Source organism: Zosterops lateralis (genome assembly GCF_965231275.1).
Source record: "Zosterops lateralis genome assembly, chromosome: 5".
In the NCBI taxonomy this organism is placed as follows: Eukaryota; Metazoa; Chordata; class Aves; order Passeriformes; family Zosteropidae; genus Zosterops; species Zosterops lateralis.
Genome location: NC_139766.1, coordinates 12441217 through 12459034, shown reverse-complemented (window position 1 = coordinate 12459034; position 17818 = coordinate 12441217). Strand labels below are relative to the sequence as shown.

At 38.5% G+C, this 17818-nt stretch overlaps 1 protein-coding gene across 4 annotated transcripts in view; it reads left to right on the top strand.

Moving 5' to 3' along the window:
* The first annotated feature begins 735 nt into the window (after positions 1-735).
* WFS1 (wolframin ER transmembrane glycoprotein) overlaps positions 736-17818 on the top strand; it is a 31868-nt gene continuing 14785 nt past the window's right edge. The window contains exons 1-2 of one of the 4 annotated variants that reach the window (XM_083862021.1): positions 736-762; positions 2700-2891. In XM_083862021.1, coding sequence (XP_083718147.1) covers positions 2705-2891 — 187 coding nt within the window. In that variant the 5' untranslated portion in view covers positions 736-762; positions 2700-2704. Of the gene's footprint in view, positions 763-816; positions 932-1111; positions 1217-2699; positions 2892-17818 lie in introns of those variants that run through there. The other 3 variants (XM_083862019.1, XM_083862018.1, XM_083862020.1) reach the window with 3 other exon arrangements.

The window sequence follows — 17818 nt, the reverse complement described above, 5'->3', positions numbered from 1 at the left end:
GGAACTTGAGAAAATCAACAAAGAAACTTATATGAATGACTGAAGTTTAAATTTAAACTCCTACTTTGAATTTGTAGCTTGATTATTTGATTGGGGTTTCAATTAGAAGCCATTCAAAAGTACCACCTTGACATATTTAAAGAGCTCGAAAATAAAAATTATTTCTAAAAAGTACTAACTTCACCATCAAAACAACAGCAACACTTCTACATAAGTGTTATATATTCTTATACATACTGCCCAGATGCCTCCCACATATGTGGCAGAAACAGTAGTTTCTATTAGATGTGGTAGCAGTAACTTAAGAGGCCATTTAGAAAAAATCAGTTCCTGGGTTGCCGCCCTTTTCCCATTCCCTTGGCTGCTGTACCGAGACACCCCGCTCCAGGGGGAAGGTTCGGGGCTGTAGGGGGAAGGCTGGGGGCTGTAGGGGGAAGGTTCGGAGCAGGCTCACAAGCCCTGACGGGGCTGTACCGGCACCGCGGGCCCTCCGCCCGCCCCACCCGGCACCGCCATTTTGCAGCGGCCCGAGCCCGGCCCGTCCCGACACCCCTCGAGCCCGCGGGTGCGCGGCCACCCCCCGCCCGTTGTGGGTGCGCGGTCATCCCCCGCCCGTTGTGGGTGCGCGGAACGCGGCCGCACACCCCGCTACCCCCGGTACTGCGGCCCGCCCCTTCGCCCCGCCGGCCCTGCGCCACCGCCTCCGCCTCCTGCCGCCGGCCCCGCCCGGCCGCCCCGGAGCCCTCCCCGGAGCGGAGGGCGGTGAGTGGCAGCGCAGAGGGGAGGGGGCCGCGGCCGATGGGCGGGACAGCGCCGCCCCCCAGGGCTGCGGGCTGCCGGCGGAGCCCCAGTCGGCGCCCGGCCGCCTCCGGAGCCGCGAGGAGGTTTGTTATCGGGCGTGTGCGGCGCTGACTTCGCCCGGCCGGGCTCGGTGAGCGTTTGGGGCGGGCCCCCGCGCAGGACGGCCCGAGCTGCCGGCCCCTCGCGCCCCGCTGGGCTGCCCGGCCTTCCCGAGAGCCGGGGCCGCCCGGGCACTCCCAGACCTCCCGGGGGGCGAGGCCGAGCCAACTCTGGTGCTCCCGACTGGGGGTGGGTGCGGAGTCACCGCCCGCTGCCTTGTGAACAACCCGGAGGAAAAGTTGGTGGTGCCCTTTGTAGGACAAGCGCAGAGTGACTTTTGGGACGGGACTGTTTTTGGGAGCGGGCTGAGAGCGAGGTGAGCTCCTGCTCGCGGCTGTGCTGCCCGCTGTGGAGGGACCCGGAGCCGGCCCTGGGCGCATCCCCCGCGGGCGCCTCGGGCGCGGCCTGGCCGCCCTCGCCCTCCCTCTTACACAGCGCTAAGGTCAAGTTAAAACTGGAGGCACAGTAACTTTTGTGATTGTATAATGGTTAAAAATACTCATGCTGGTTTACCGGGAAGGCATTTTAATCTCTGTGTTTTCCGAGGACTGTTTGAAGGTTGAACTGAACTGTTTTGATTTATTTATAAGTTGATGTAGAAATATAATATAGAAACGCATTTACTTATATCAGTAAAATATTTTCTGGTTTAGAGAAGCTTAATTTTGGCAGCCAAGTTGTCAAATCACAGGTAATATGTTTGGCTGTGGTGACAGTGCTAGTACTCTTAGTGCTCTGTCGTGATTTTAGCATCCTTTGAGTGGAAAAAGTTGTTGGTTAACTGTTGTCTGTGGTTTTGGCTATGCTACTTTCATCTTTATAAGGACATCTTCAAGTCGGTATTGAATTAATTCTGTATTTATACAGAATTAAAAAATATTGTTTATTGCCAGAAATATTCTACAATGCTCCTTGCAAATTGCTTAACTGAAGGGAAGTTCTTAAGCAGCAAGAGTTACTGTATGTTATGCTATGGTGCTATACGCATACCTTGCTACTTTTGTCTTGTGAAAGCTAAACTTTGAGTAGGCATAAAGTAAACTTTATGCAAGTTTATTTATTTAAGGAACTTTTTACTACAGAGCAGAGATCCCTTCTTATTTTTGACAGGACTTATAGTTAAAAGGCTTTCTCTTTTAAGGCCTTTGCCTTCCTGCCATGTATGAATTTTTTTTTTCTTTTGTAATGGGACATAAAGGTATTTAAAGTAAGTTTATTTTGAATCATGGGCATTTAAGTTGGTTATGTCTGAAAACAGCCTCCTTGGTGGTGTTCCTCCTTTGATTTCCCATGAATAGTTCTGTGTCTCCTCCTCCTTTGATTTCTTGTCATTATTGTTCTCTGTCTCCTGATTAGGTGATGACAGTTAACCAGGCTTTTGATATGAGATGAATTTTTCTGTTACTACAGATTTATCCATAAAAAGTTAGAGGCTTATCTTTATTTCTAGCATGTAAAAGCAGAACATTAAATTAAAGAATAAATTTATATGCAGCATTTACAGGATTGATTATTAGTTTTAGGTTTTGTTTACACTTGAAACCCAGTTATTATTACTTAGGAAAAAAAAGCAGTCGCTGTTCTGGCACAATGCTGTATATGTGGTCAGACAGGTATAGGTTCTCATGCTTGGAATTACTAAAGAATGTATAAATCTCAAAGATACTACCAGTCTTCTTGCTGTTTTCTAGGCTTATTGTTTACTTAATTATACAAATGCATTCAGATTTCAAATTTTATTCAGTCTTACATTGCAACCCTGCTTTCTGATAATTAATCATTATTTTCTTCTTTGGCAGCTAAAATGAATTCAGATCCTGATCCCACCTCAAGTCCCTCCCACCCCCAGCAGCATCTTGGAAGGTCCCAGCTAAATGCTGCTCCTGTGGACCATGGTGCGAACAGTCAGAGACCTGGAACATCTTCAGCAGATTCTGCAAATTCTTCAGTTCCTGGCTACTCCCGTGGCAGGGAGAAAACAGAAAAAAAGGGTGAGTATGATAGCAATTCTCATGCAAAATCAGCTTGCATTAAACACTGGGAGATTGTTGTGTGTTTATGTATTCTAAACTCTGTTTAAACACACTGTAAAATAGGAAAATAAATTTCTCCAATTTCTCTTAAACTGTTGTTGTGGAAGAGTCTTCTCTACTTCAGCTTCCTTTGTGCCTGTTTTCAAGTTTTCCTATCTGATTTTTCAGGTTTGTACAAAGCAATAGGAAAGAACTTTATTTGAAAAATTGACAGGGAGATTTAACTAAATTTATCATAATAATGTTTCAATTTAATTTCTTTATTTGGCTAGAACACATGCTATAACTATAGCTTTAATATGCTATAAGATATTACTGTAGTGTAGACTGAGGGAATAATAAGCTGGTACATGAAGCCAAAATTGAAGTTAATATTAGCAGTAAGATAAGAATTTTGATTTACAGTCATGATACACCGTGAAAGGCAGAATGATGGGGTTCTTTTCCCCCACTCCCTGTGAAACCATTGAATTTCAAAGCTTGTGGAAACTGAGGGGATGAGAGAAAAGCCTTGTGCAAAATGAAGAACAAAAAATACCTGGCTCAGGTATTCACCTGCTGAGTTCCAGTTTTTATTCCATTTGTAATCTAAGACTTGTGCAAGATGGTCTTGTGCTCAGAGTCTAGCAAGTCTCCTGCTCTTCAACTTTGTTTAGAATTGGGCTTTTGATTGTTAAACTGCTTATGTACGTGCCCTTATATTCACAAATATGAGTCTCTCTATTGAAGATAATAAGACTGTCCAAGAGTTTAAAATTATTAAATGTGTGGCTGTCTGTGTGGCACATACCAGATGCAGCTGAGCTCTGCACATAGTTCAGGCCAATATTATGGCCTGATACTTGTCAGCAAATCTATTGTTTGCATCTAATTCAAAATTGGCTGTTGGAACCTTCTGGGTTCCCTCTTCCCAGTGAGGGAGAATATTTTTGGATACCTGAATTTCTGTCATGCCTCAGTGTTCAGTCCCCATTTTGTCATCTAGCCCACCTGTAAAAGAACTGAGAGGTTTTGGAGATTTAACACTTCTAACGTTACCTACATGACTGCTAATTTAGAGTCAGTGCTAAAAGATACATTTTCTTTCTTCATTTCCCAGTTTCTTAGTATGCTTCAACAGGAAAAGAATAGTAACTTTAATAGGATTATGGTATGAAGTTGTCTTGGGCTTAGTTATACTATGATTTGAAAAAGAAATACATAAGTTTCTGTTGTTGATGCATTCAATCTACATTCATGCAAGATTCTGGAAATCAACACAAGCTATTTAATGGTGTTTCGCACATGGGTTTTGTCAGATCTTCTTTTCTAGCTAATTTGGAAATTTTCTTACTCTACACAAATGTTGGACTTTAAAAATCACATTGATTCTTATCTTGGTTCTCTTTACAGTCTTGTGTATTTGTTAATGATCCCTACCTATGCAGCCCTGTATTAGAGATTCTTCTTATTTGTGCTTCTATAAAAGAGGGCTCTTGAGCATTGATGTGTTTCTCCTTTTCAGTTGTGACTCATTCCTGATTGCTTTAAATCTCTTCCCATTAAAATATTATGGGTGCCTGGTGCCGCTGTCATTGCCCTTGCCATGCCCTTCTTAATATACGCAAGTACTTAATGCAGCAGAATGAGCTACCATTGCCATAGTGTCTTACTGGAGTCACTAAAACCCAACATTTTAGTGGATTTAGATAGAACATGTCTTCAATAACATATAGTATAATATGTTCTTGTATGGCTGTTTTAGAGTTATGCCATTTGTCATAGTGATAACAGTTTCTAGAACTGAAAACTTTGTTAAAAGAAAGGAAATTCTGGTTATCAGAACTTAAAAATGGGCATTTTAGTAGGACTCTAGAAAGAAGTGCAAGTAAAAATAAAAATTCAAAGACGTACATGAGAAAACAAATACAAAAGAAATTGGTAAGTTGAACAGAAAATTGATACTTCAGAAATTCTCAAAATATTTGAACTGACAGAGAAGGTGTACCTTGGAATCACTAGAGCCCTTACCGATAACTAACATTTGAGTTTCTCACAAGTCTAGGAAAAGTGAAGGATTTGGACTCTGAGCAAGAGCATGTTGTGGTTTGGTTGGATTAAAGGAAATATGCTCCAGACCAGTGGTTCTGGGAAGGGCTGCTGTGATTTTTTTTTCTTGGAAGATTAAGAAGTCAGGTAATTTTTAATAGTCACTATGATGACTAGTTTGACTAACTCAGAGTGATGGAGGACAGAAAAGACCAGCACACTGATATGCAGAAAGCTTACTAAATATTTAGAATACTCCTCTTTAATGATGACGTAAATATATTACTCAAATTTAAATTACTGGTACAAATTTAAGGTTGCATCATTTTTAATAAATCAGATTTCTGTTTGAGAAGGGGAAATGTGCTGTGTATATCTCAATTATCTGGAAAGGCAGTTTCAGCTCAGGAATATCTACCACAGGCCCATGTGCCCTTCCCCCAGAGAAGGTCACTGGTATCCTGGGCTGCAATAATTGAAACATTGCCCAACAGGTGAAAGGAGATCCTTCCCCTCCAGTCAGCACCGGAGTGCTTCACCCAGTTCTGGACTACCCAGTACATGAGAGACAGGGAGAAAGTTCAGCAACGGGTCACAGAGATGATGAATGAGCTGCAGTCCATTCATCTCCTGTGGGAGACCCCTGAGAGAGCTGGGGCTGTTCAGCCTGAGGGAGAGAAAGCTCAGGGGAGATCTGTCAATGTGCATAAAAAGCTGAAGGTAGGGTGCAAAAAGGATGGAGCCGCGATCTTTCCTGTAGTCCCCAGCACAAGGACCAGAGGCAGCTGGTGCAAACAGGAGATCCCTTTGGCCATCAGTAAACACTTTTTTGTTTGTCCTGTGAGTGTGACTAAGCATTGGCACAGGTTGTCCAGAGAGGTGATGGAGTCTGCATCCTTTGAGATACTCAAAAACTGTGTGGACACAGTCCTGGGCAGCCAACTGAGCTGGAGCTGGATGAGCAAAGGGGTTGGAACAGGTGACTTCCAGTGGTCCTTTCTAACCTCAACCATTTTACTAATTCTTGTCATATTCTTGACACCATATCTGTATTCCTGATCTGTGCTTTTTCTTCCGGTTTTTGTTAATATACACTGTGTTTAAGGCTACAGCATCAAAATGAATGTTAAGTAGTTTCCTGGAAGCACACATCACATCATCTATTCCTGCAGCATTATCCATATCTTGCAGTGTAATTCAGCAAATTAATGAATGCCTTGGCTCTGACTCAGTAAAGCACTTAAACACACACGCATCATCAGCAGCACAGGTGGATCAAACTCTTACACTGCCATTTTTTTTTCCTTAGCATTTTTTCAGTCTCTATTCTGCTAATGTATCATTAGGTAGTGTTTATGTTATTCCTTGAATAATTTCTTTCACAATGGGAGGTAACAGTGCTTTGGGAATTTATTGAGCAAATTGAATTTGGATTTAATGAAAAAATAATCAATAGGAAAATTTATAGATACATGTTTTGTTGTGTTAAAAAAGAAAATTCTGTTTCTACCCAAAACTCTTGCATTATGCTTATGAATGATTTTGGTTTTCCATTCCTTGCGGATGTAGGAATGGAGTTAATGTCAATATATCAGCTTTTATGTTTAAAAATAAATGAGAAAAAAAATGGTTACTCTTTCAAGGATGTTCATGGACAGGGAGCTTATTAGTGAGCAAAGCATATACACTGCTAATTAGAGCTCCTGAAATTTTAAAGCCATGGAGTCATCAGTGTCCACGTAAGCAAATTACAGGAAAGTTCATGTATAGCAGGGAAGACCAGTGTCTGCTTGCTAGTGAAATATTTGGAAACAAAGACTCTAATCTCATAAGACACTTATGTCTCTCAGGTGCACCGGCCCCTCAGTTTCTGGTTGAGGTTTTTCATTTCATTCAAAACCCCTTTCTGGTTTCTGTGTTTCATCCACTGTGTAAAATCTCCTTCCTTTAGATACAGCCTTAAAGCAATGTGAAAAGACAGAACTTGGATGAGAGCTCTGGAGTTCCCAATGCCAAATTCTCCAAGTAGGCTTAAAAACATCATTCTTGTTAGAGAAACAATTTCCTCTATTTACAGAGCAGAGTTAGGAAAAAAGCACTCTCTCAATGTGGCGATGTGGTGACTTAGTTAGCATGTGAGTATCTGTAGTACTGCTGCTATTTATGTTTTTTGAAGGAGATACCCAAGTGCGCAGTCAAGGGAAGTGCCCTGTGTTGCTGAGTTAGAAAGTAGATCTGTGTGTCCCAGGAGATATTTTGATTCAGATGAAAGCAGAATGGAGGGAAACTTTTCACAATACAGTGGTGATCAGATACTTGACTATGATGTCTGGATTCAAATAACTGCTTCAATTCAGCCACAGTGATAACTTGAACTGGATGACTCTCACCCCAGGTGAACATTCATTGTGCTGCAGGTTATCTGGAAGTTACTATTTCTTGTAGTGCTTAGGTACGTTCAAACATGTAAAGTGTCTTTCTTAAAAATTGACTGTCTGCCAGTCAGCAGGTAAAGGAGGTCATGCTAGGATACTGGAGAAACTGGGGAGAAGATGGTAATTTTTCATATGTGTATGAAACAGATTATTACTGGTTTATTACATCATTCATGAACATTTGCGAGCCAATAAGGTTGGAAAGGAGAAATTGCAAAGCTAAGTTGCAGTGCTTGAAGAAAGGTCGCTTTGGTTAAGGAACTAGTTGGGGTTTTTTGTCCATGGTTTTGCTGTAATCTCTTGTTCTAGAATTGAGAACACATGGGACAGTGTTTATAAAGAGAGCTTTGCAGACAGAAAACAATTTCTTATATTTTGTTTGTAGATATACAGAGATCTTTGTGTACTTAGGTTATGAGAAGTTTTTTACCTCTAAGAAGAGAATTATTTTATTAATTGACTGACTTCAAATTTATAAATAGTAAAAGATCTCTAAAATAGTTTACAATGCACTGCAACAATTTACAACAATGTGTCCCAAGGCATTGCTAAATGATAGCTAACAAATAGAGAACCTTTCTAATTTACAAATATTTTGTAAGTGTTACCCTCTTCCACTTAAGGTTACAAAGAACCTTTGCTTCAAAACTGTTTTAGCACTTCTGTGTCTTTACTTTTTGGCAATTAGCTATTACAGACTAACTCTTGAGGCAAAATGAACTGTTTGTGCAAAGCTTGGAGAAATTTCAGAAAAACCTTTGATTATTTGAAGGGGAGGATTATGCCTTGACGTATTAATTACTTAACAATTTATCTGTCAGTTTATTAATGCCCCTTCAAACTTTACCTTTAAATACTCAGGCTTCTAGCAAGCTCATTTGCCAGACATTGCTGTGAGAGAGAAAGGATTCTATCCAAACAAAAGTTAGTAACTGTATTTTCTGATAAATTTTGGGACATCATCATAGTTGGTGCAGAACAGTGGAAATCGGCTTTTTCATGTCTGCTACTACTGTCAGTAACATGCTGGTAGTTTCACCCTAGATGGGAGGAGGATTGAACACCCATTTATTTGAGGAAACAGTCTCCATCTTTCCCTCTACTTTGAAATACATTGAAATACATAAATGGGTTTTTCGGCTGATAACAAAGATAGTATTACTGCTGTCAGTTTTTTTACATTCACATGATGAACCAGATTATGGAAGGTGCCCTAGCTCAGTCTTCATCCATTATTTTCCAGGTTGATCAATTTCCTAATCTGTTTATGATAACAGAATTTGTAGTGTAGTCCCAGGGTGCTGGAAGAAAGGAGGGTAGAAAGGGAAGAGCTATACTCAGATTAGTGAATTAAGTAATGAAATGAGAGTGGCCCTATAAATTCTTTGGTGTAAAGGACTTGACATTCCTTTTATGCAAATTTTAAAATTTAACTAGTGGTTAGAATCTTTCAATTCAGTTTCCTTCAGAAGGGATCCAGTCTGTGTGTTCCACTGTGCAAACAAATCCCTGTTACAGTACAGTAATCAAGGAGAGACTTGGAGCTGTTGTGTTGCTCGCAGCAGCAGCATCCCCACTTCATTGTGAAAATTAGGTGAGACTGGGAACAGTAAACTGGGAAGTAAAGCTAATCCTTTGAAAAGTTAATTATTAGTAGTGCTTACTTAAGCCACTGGATTTGTGGATTGGCTAGAGAAGTTGAATGTTCCTTTTTAAGGGCCCCTCTTTTGACAGTGACTGAACTGCTGGAGCATCAGTGCGGTGAAGTGCTCAAACTGCAGAATTGCTGAAATTCCGTGTGCATTGTGCAGGTTGTTATGATAACTTTCCATCTGCACCTACAAAAATATGTGTGCTTTGCTTGGTGAGCTCTATGGTCTCAACTTCTCACATTGTTTTTCATTGCTTTCTCCTTTTTTTTTTTGGTGGAAAGGGTTAATATTGATGACTGTCAACTAAGAAATTACAAAATGCTTATTTATTTTTAACTCTACAGTTTTGGAACTGCAGATTTATGTTAGATTTATCCCAGCTCATCCATAAAGGATTCAATCAGAGATGCCTACATAGAAAAAGCAGCAGGACTGGCTTATTACTTACATGTAAAATTATTTTAATGACTTTAAAAGATCATTGGACAGTAATAGCTATGCTAGAAAAATACAGATTTGAAGAATTATTTTTCATCCAGTTTTAAAATTATAGTCTGTAGTATCACTCATCCCTTTTTTTTTCCTTTTTTTTTCTTTTTTTTTTTTTTTCACTCCTTACAATTTACGTTCATTTTGTGGGGGTGCAAAAGTTGTTCCCATTTCAATTTAATGCTATTTGATGACTTGTAATTGTGGTGTGACTAAGACTATGGCCATATCTACAAATGCATTGTTCCTCCCAGGGAAAGTAGAGTCTTAGACTTGAACAGCTCTGTAAACGAATGTTATTCCCTTCTCTCCCATCGCTGTTATCACCTTTTAAAATAGGATGCCTGCCAAAGTATGGTAGTATAAGAACTCTGAATTGTCATTGGGACAAGTAGAACGATCTTAAGATCTGACCTTGGAGGTTAAAGGCATAAAAAAATACATGCAATGTACTCTTAATTGTACCAAGCCCTTACTATGCAGTTAAGAATTCAGGAGGCTTTTGAATGGATGAAAGGATTCAGCTCTCATGGATGAGCAGCTGAGCATCTGAAGTTACTAAAACTTTTTTCAAATCGTCAATGTTTGTTGAGCAAAGTATTTCTTCTTCTCTTCCAGCCAGTTCCTTTGTGTCATTGTATTTGATATGTATAAACCATGTTTATGACATGACATTTGATGCCAGCTTTTAAGTGGAATGTCAGTCTTTCCAGAAACTTTACTCCTACATAGTTACTGCACACAATACCACCGAGCTGTTGGAACTTGTGAAAAGTAGTTAGGAGGATTTTTCTAGAGACTCAGGCTGGCTCTCCTGAACTCAACAGTACTGAAAGCTCAACAGTACAATCCAGTGACACAAGAAAGTTGTTAGAACCTGCATTTATTTTTATAAAATGTACAGATCAACATTTTCTAAAACTATGTATTCTGCCTGTGGCTGAATGAAAGAGATCTGACATCTTTCACTTAGGAGATGAGCCTACACAGCATACTCTAACAAAAGAAATTATTTTTATTTTGCATTAATTGTGTATGCCTTTATTCCTAAGAGTGTCTAGATTCTAGAAAGGTTGTTTCATAGTGAAAATAAAATCTGCAATAAAAAGCTGTATGCTGTTCACTGAAATTGTTGCATTTGTTTTTTTTTTTATTATTAATGTACCAGATGTGTGCTTACAAAAAGAAATTTTCCTGCGTAAAATCCGGTGTAACACTATCAGAATTTCCACAATGCATTTCCAAAGGGAACTGGACATATTATATAGGATGTAACTCCAAAAGAAATAACTTCTAGCCAGATACTGCACAAAATGTGGTGCTCTATCTATTTTGGTTTATATCCACAGGGAGGCACCCCCATAAGCTTTCATTTTTCTACTTTTTCTTGATTGTTTATTGCTTGACAAATAGGCTTCAGTTATTTACTTTGTATGTGTATGCATTCTTGTTGCCTGCTTCCAAACCCATGTTGTAAAATTTCCTTCATACTAGCAAATGAGCTGTTACTGAAAGTCCACCACAAAAGGATTTCCTTTCGCTAGTATATTTAATTTGTGAAAATTGTTGAAGCAAGTTCATTCACTCTTCTAACATAAATTATCTGTTTCGTGTGTGACAGGGTGTTTTTCTGATGGTTCAGTAATGCTTTGGGGTGTGGGTTTTGTTGTTTTTTGCTTTCTAAGTTTCTTTAAGTACCACAGTAAGATCAGATGATTATGATACAGTCCTATCATAGTTTTGAACAGTGCAGTAAGACCTCTACTGACTTCATGAGAAGCTATAACATTTTCTGACTGTACTACAGCAAACTGGATGAATGGAGAACAAAACTGATGAAAACTGAGTTATTGGAGAAGGATTACCTTTCAACAATTGTCTGAGAATCCCATTCAGTCATGCAGAGCTGAAAGATGCCAGTGCCTCAAAGTAGTCTGCAAATATGGAGGCTTTGCAGATGGGTTGTCTTCTGCAGTTGGATGCTTGGTTTGTAAGAAACCAAATTATGCTTTTTCTTGTAGTTCATTTTGGGTTATTTGTATCAAAGGCATTGAAATATAGGGAACCGAACACATTTCAGTGCTGTTGAATGCAAACTGAGGGTGAAAAATTAGTATTAAAATCTGACTGGCTTCCAGCTAACTGATTGTCTTTGTAAATATTTATGGTAATAGTTACGGTGACGTAGGTGCTTTGGTGCACCACCTTAAATTCTTTTGGCACGTAGCATGGTTTTGACCTTTTACTGGTTATTTCTTCTTCAGTCTAATCCAATGCTGGGATATATATATATAGCTGCATTTTTAATTTTTTCTCTGACGAAACTTGTGGCAAAGACTGCATTTGTAATTCTGAACTTCATTGTAGAACAGTTAGAACCTATCTGGGAGTACTGCTTAAGTGCATTTATTAATACTAAGAATGGGATAAGCTTTGCATGTTGCACTTCAGAGACATATTTTTATGGAAATTCTTAGACATAAAAAAGTAAAAATCTAGCTTCAGGTCTGTCATAATGGAAGTCACAGAAGAGGCTTTTTCAAATACAAATAATTCTATATTTGTATTTTCTGTGCCATGTCAGTCTCCACCCACACATTCATTTGTTCATCTTACCTTGTGGAGCATGGTGGGAGGAGTGGAGTTTAGCAGTGAACATAGTTTATTCATACTAGTAACCTCTCACAGTAGAAGCAAGTAATTGTCCTTGTAATTTAGACTGTACTCCCTTTTGGATTCAATTACAGTAAAGCCTTCCTGCTAAAGCAGTAAAGTGATGTATGCCTGAAGCTCTAACATACAGTGCTATGTGGTGTGACAAAGTTGAATTCAGACATCAGTGCTGTTCATGTTATATAGAGAATTTGTTCATATGTGGGAGAAGATCTAATGTCAGAGAAGACATTCTTCACTCCCTGCTCCCAGCCCAGTAATTTAGCTGGTGGAAATGCCTGGGGATGAAATCTTGTTCCATACTACTCCATCAAGTGTCTCAATTACTCTTGTCAGTTAATAACATGACACTGAGGGAGGTGCCTGACATCCTGTGACTTCTTATAAGTAGAAAACCCACGTAAGTTAAATAGTGAGCTTTTGGAATAAAGCTAATGAAAACATGAAGTGCTTTCTTCCTCTGCATGCCATCCAGCTTTTTCTTATACCTGAACTAACAGGAGTCTGTTCCAGTTTAGGAAGGCTCAAAGAAGTTGCTGTACATACTCAGTGCTAATACTAGAGACTGGTGACAGGCTTTTTCAGGTTCAAGATTCTTGTTACCTTTCTCGTGAGAATCATTTACACTGTTATTTACAGCACTACTCTTAGAGCCAGGGTATTTTTTCTAAATGCAGTGTTAGGGCTATCCTTACTTTATTTTATTCAGAATATTCTTTAGCTACTTGCAGCCTAGACATTTTTTGTAAAGTCTTTTTAGACTCTTAGAAATATTTGGCATTGGCCAAATACTTTTAATCTGTTTATGCCCTTTAGTGGAAAGACACTAAATTACCATCTCCATTTCATTCTCCATTTTTTCCCCAGGTTATAAAGCTCTGATAATCGTGTCTTATTAGCACTGAACTGTGTTTTTCATAAAACACTATTTCAACTCTAAGGTGTTACGCTGTGTGATAATAGTTCAGAGCTTATCACTGTGTGCGTAATGATAAAGTGCCTTCATGGTTTGCTGCATTTCATCTAGCCTTTTATCACTTTAATTAGTCATTAAATCTTTCTGCTGGTTTTGCTTGTGGTTTTTGTTGTTGTTTTTCTCCTGAATAACACAGAATCATCAACAGATTTTTGCACCTTGGTATTAGCTGTTTTTCTTTAATTCACATATAAATGTATTGAATTATTTAGGCCTTATTTTATATGCCTGTGTGTCTAAACTCATAATCTTTCCCCCGGGAGAAGGAGAGCTGTGTTTTTCTAATCTTCATACTCTGTTTCTCAGTCTCTGACTTTTCCATGTAAACTGCATTCTAATTTGTTCAGAGGACTTACGTAAAGAAGCCTTGCTCCCTCTCTTTAGAGATGTAAATATGAGCTGGATCCACCTGTGCAATCCAGTATATCTTTTTATCTTAATTAGGGAAAAAAATGGGTTTGTTTTTTTTATATATATCCTCTTTAGTTGGAGGAACTACTTAACATATACAATTATTTATTTAATATATTTAAAGTTATATCCTGTTTTTGAATGTATAATTTTCTGGGATGTAGTTGAGGGTCATTATTGTTGCTTTCTGGCCTTTTTGCTCTTCTGTTTTTTGTCAGTGTGTCTTAGTCACGTTTATTCAAACAAAAGATTAAGGAAACTACATTTAAAACTCTATACCTAAACCTAAAATTTGCAAGATCATTTGGAAGACTGTCTACTTACCTTTGCTTGGATCGCTTTGCTGGGCCACCTTGATAACAGTTTGCATTTGTGTCAACTGTCAGATCTTCTCATGGAATAGTGAAAGTGGTTACATGTTTTTCTAGGTGTGTGCTCAGTGAGCTTGGAGGTGTGAACATGCTATTTTGTTATGCATATGCTTAGCTGTTCCTGACTCTTTTCAGTCACTTCAGGAATTCTTCCTGTACTATAAAATGGGAAGGCCAATGCAGAAATCTTGTTTTGTATCTTGTCATCTCGAATTCTTTATTCTCCCCATTCCAGTAGGAGGGGTTTTATCCTCCTTCTACTGCACGTTCCTGTCACTTCTTTTTCTGAGCCCAAATGAATGCATGAAGTCATGATCATATAAAGTGTGTTTTCCATACAGTTTTCCTTCATACTCTTAGTGTGGGTGTTGCTTAATGCATTAATCTTTTGTTCAGTAGAGTTTCCATGAGCTTTAATATTCACTTGTAAAACCTCTAATTTCTTTTAACTTACATATTTTGTGTGAATGCTTCATTGTTGCTTCCTGTCTGAGAAAGTGCTTTCAGTTTTCCTTTTATCCTGTTCTCACTAGGTTGTCACCTTTTCATTCAAAGCACTTAGAAGTCCCCAACTTGTGTTTGTTTAAAAAAATTGCTTGTTGTGTGTGATAGCATCACTGTCATGGGGCCAGCCTCCAATAACTGTGTGAACAAATAAAATCTTAAGCTCAAAAGGCATAAGAAATTGTCATCCTTTAAAATACCATTTTCTTGCTTTGTTATTCTCTATTTGTGGTCTTTGACCTCTTGCTTAATCTGGAATCCAGGTGACCTAAGAAGAAAGCTGTGTACACCTGGCCAGGGGGTGATATTAGCAGGCAAAGGGCTAAAACTCCCTTGAGCTGTGTAAATCCACTGCTGAGAGCTTTAATGTGTTTGTGTTGGTAGGAAAGTAAATCTACAAATACTTTTATTATTCAGCATGCACTCTATTGATCCTTTCTGCTTGAAATTACTTTAGTAGATTTTTTTGAAGGAAGGCAGTGATTAGAAGAGCACTGAGAAAATTGAGGGTGTTCTATGTGATGGGAGGGGATGTATATCATCCACTTTGTGTGCATGTGTATACAACTAAAAATCTTCCTTTAAGTGAAAGGACTATTATGTGCCTTTAAAGATTTCAGAATTCAAGAATGGAAGTGTCATACACAATATCACTTAAAATGCCAGGAGTTTAGAAGCAGTGTTTTCTAAAATGCGTATAAAACGTTTTTGCTAAATATGTGATCAGACACTGCAGTAAGTCAGCAAACTACAGTGATGCTCACGTGATGTGATTCAGCTGTGTATGGGGTATTAAGGGTATTAAAAGGGTTGGGAATCTATTTCATGTATTTCTGATTTGTACTAGAATACTGGGAAGGAAATCTTGTGACAACCCCAGTTTATTTATCTTTAAAGTCTTTTGCATTGAACAAATATCTAGATTGTGTAAGTCCATTCTTCAAAACCTTGTATGAATGTTGAAGAATTTGTGGGGTTTTAGTCTTCAATATAGTCCAAAGATGAGGTTTAGATATGTTATTTAATCTTTAACCTGTTTTCCTTTTGTGATTCAAATTTTTAAGCATTGGTATCTTACATTCTCACTTGGACGAATCCCCTACTGTGGATTTATTGCCTTTTTGTCAATTTAATGGTTAAATTTCAGAGGTAAGGGACAATAATTGCATCCAAGCAAAGTATTTAAGAAACTGAAATGTTTCCTTTTTAAACATTTCCTATTTCTGATCAAAACCTAGCAGAAATAGTAAAAATGCCTGCCTATGACAGAATGAATGCTAAATTCCCTTTTGGACTTAGAGCATCAAAGGTGGAATCTTAGTTTATATGGCCAGTGTGCCAAGTAATTTGTAAAGTTTCCAAAAGTAAGTAGTTATCTTTACTTTTCATCAGCCTGTTTGCAACCTCCCTACATAAACACTTGTGTTTAGACTTTATATATAAGAGAGACATAAAACATACTTTTTTCTAGGAAAACAGAAACTGAGAAAAATGAAAGTATGCAGTCTTAAAACTAAGACTTTATCACACAGAATAGTGTGTGATAAAAACCCAAAATCACTAAAATTTTATTAATAATGTTATTGTTACAATATCCATTAACTAATTTATTTTGAATTATCTGTCTCTGGGAAGATAGAATTACCTATATTGGGAACTACAGAGCAGCCTGATGATGAACTAAGCTTTACACGGTCTTGAGGTTCTTGGTGATAGAGTTGGAACTACAGGAAATATTAAGTACCAACCACCCTTCTACACCCCTGGTCTTGATTTCTTGTATGAATGCTTTGTGCTGTCTTAAACTTCTGTTCTTTCTCTTGCTTGCTTTCATTTGAATGATTGCAGTGCTTGTGAGCCTTGGATAACTGATAGACTTCTCTGGCTTGTATTAACGCACTTGACACAAAACAGCTAGTGAAGTCTATTTTAATTGTCATAAAAGATATATGAAGTATTGCAAGATGAGTGTTCCTGTCTTCTGGAAATTTTGATATTCAAGACAGAGTAAAATTTGACATTAAAAAGGCATGAGTTTTCAGCAAAGCTGGAAAATAAAAGCTTCCACTGACAGCATTTCCATTACAATACTCTTATGTGGGAGGAATACACATCAAGACATTTTCTGACTAAAAACACGCTTAAGAACAAGGGTGATAAGTTACAGTCACCACTTCTTATGGTATTCTTATGAGGGGTGTATGTACTCTTGTGTAGTTGTTCAGTGCTGAGCTTAATTGAAAGAATGGGTTGGCTGTCCTTGTTCTAAAACACACCTTGACTCCGTTTTGGACCTTTTACCTTCAGAGACTGACCTATATACCTTATGAAAAAGTAGATTGATAATGGCAGCCATGAAACTAGAGTCATTCATGCTTGACCTGTTTAATTATTCTCTTGCTTATATTTAAGCAAAGGAAAAATACTGCTGGTTATAAGAACTTTATATACTAAGATAGTCTAGATTTGATGTCCACAACCTCTGTTCCTCCACCTTTTCCCTAGAAGTACAGAATCAACCCACAGGCATATTTTTAATTAACTATCTGTTGTTTATATTCATAGATCACATGTGCAAGTACATAGAATTGATAACTGGGTGGGAAGGATTGGGCAGTAGGTTGGAAATAAACACAGAAAGTATTTCTTTCCCCTGGCACTCAGCTCTAACAGAAATGTTAGAACAAACATTTTAACAAGTTTACTGCAATAACACCTTTTTTTTTCTCTCATTGAAGGAGGTAGTTGACCATAAGGCTCATATTTTTAATTTTTCTGTTTTTATTTCCCCATCTTTGCAAATGCCATTATGTACTTGTTAATCTGCAATGTAATTGCAATAAAGTAATTACAACCTGGTGTCATAAAACATTCCCATTTTGTTTCTTCAGCTTTCTGTTGCAATGCATTTTCTTGTCTAACATTCTCCTGAGCAAGAAGATCTACAAGGGGTCAGAGGTGTGCCGTGCTCTTTTGCGTGCCAAGTGGAGCAGGACAGACAGGAAGAGACTTTGCCATATAAGCTGCCAGACTTGCCTTTCTTATTAGGGTTTTTATCAGTTTAGCAGCCTGCTTTCTGTAGTTTGTTGGTTTTCTTATGTGTGTAAATTCCACTTAATTATTTAACACTGACTTAAAATGGTGCCTCCTGTATTATCCAGAGTATCACTGAAATATCTGTGGTGTTCTCAACATGGAGAAAATTCTGAACAAAAACAACCAAAAGGCATTCCTAAGTCAGCTAGTACTGTAATTTTGAAGCTTTTAATGAATTTGAAAGCACAGGAGGAAAAAGAAAAGCACTGACTTGCCTGGCTTGTTTTATTTGAGTGGGGTAGGTAGATAA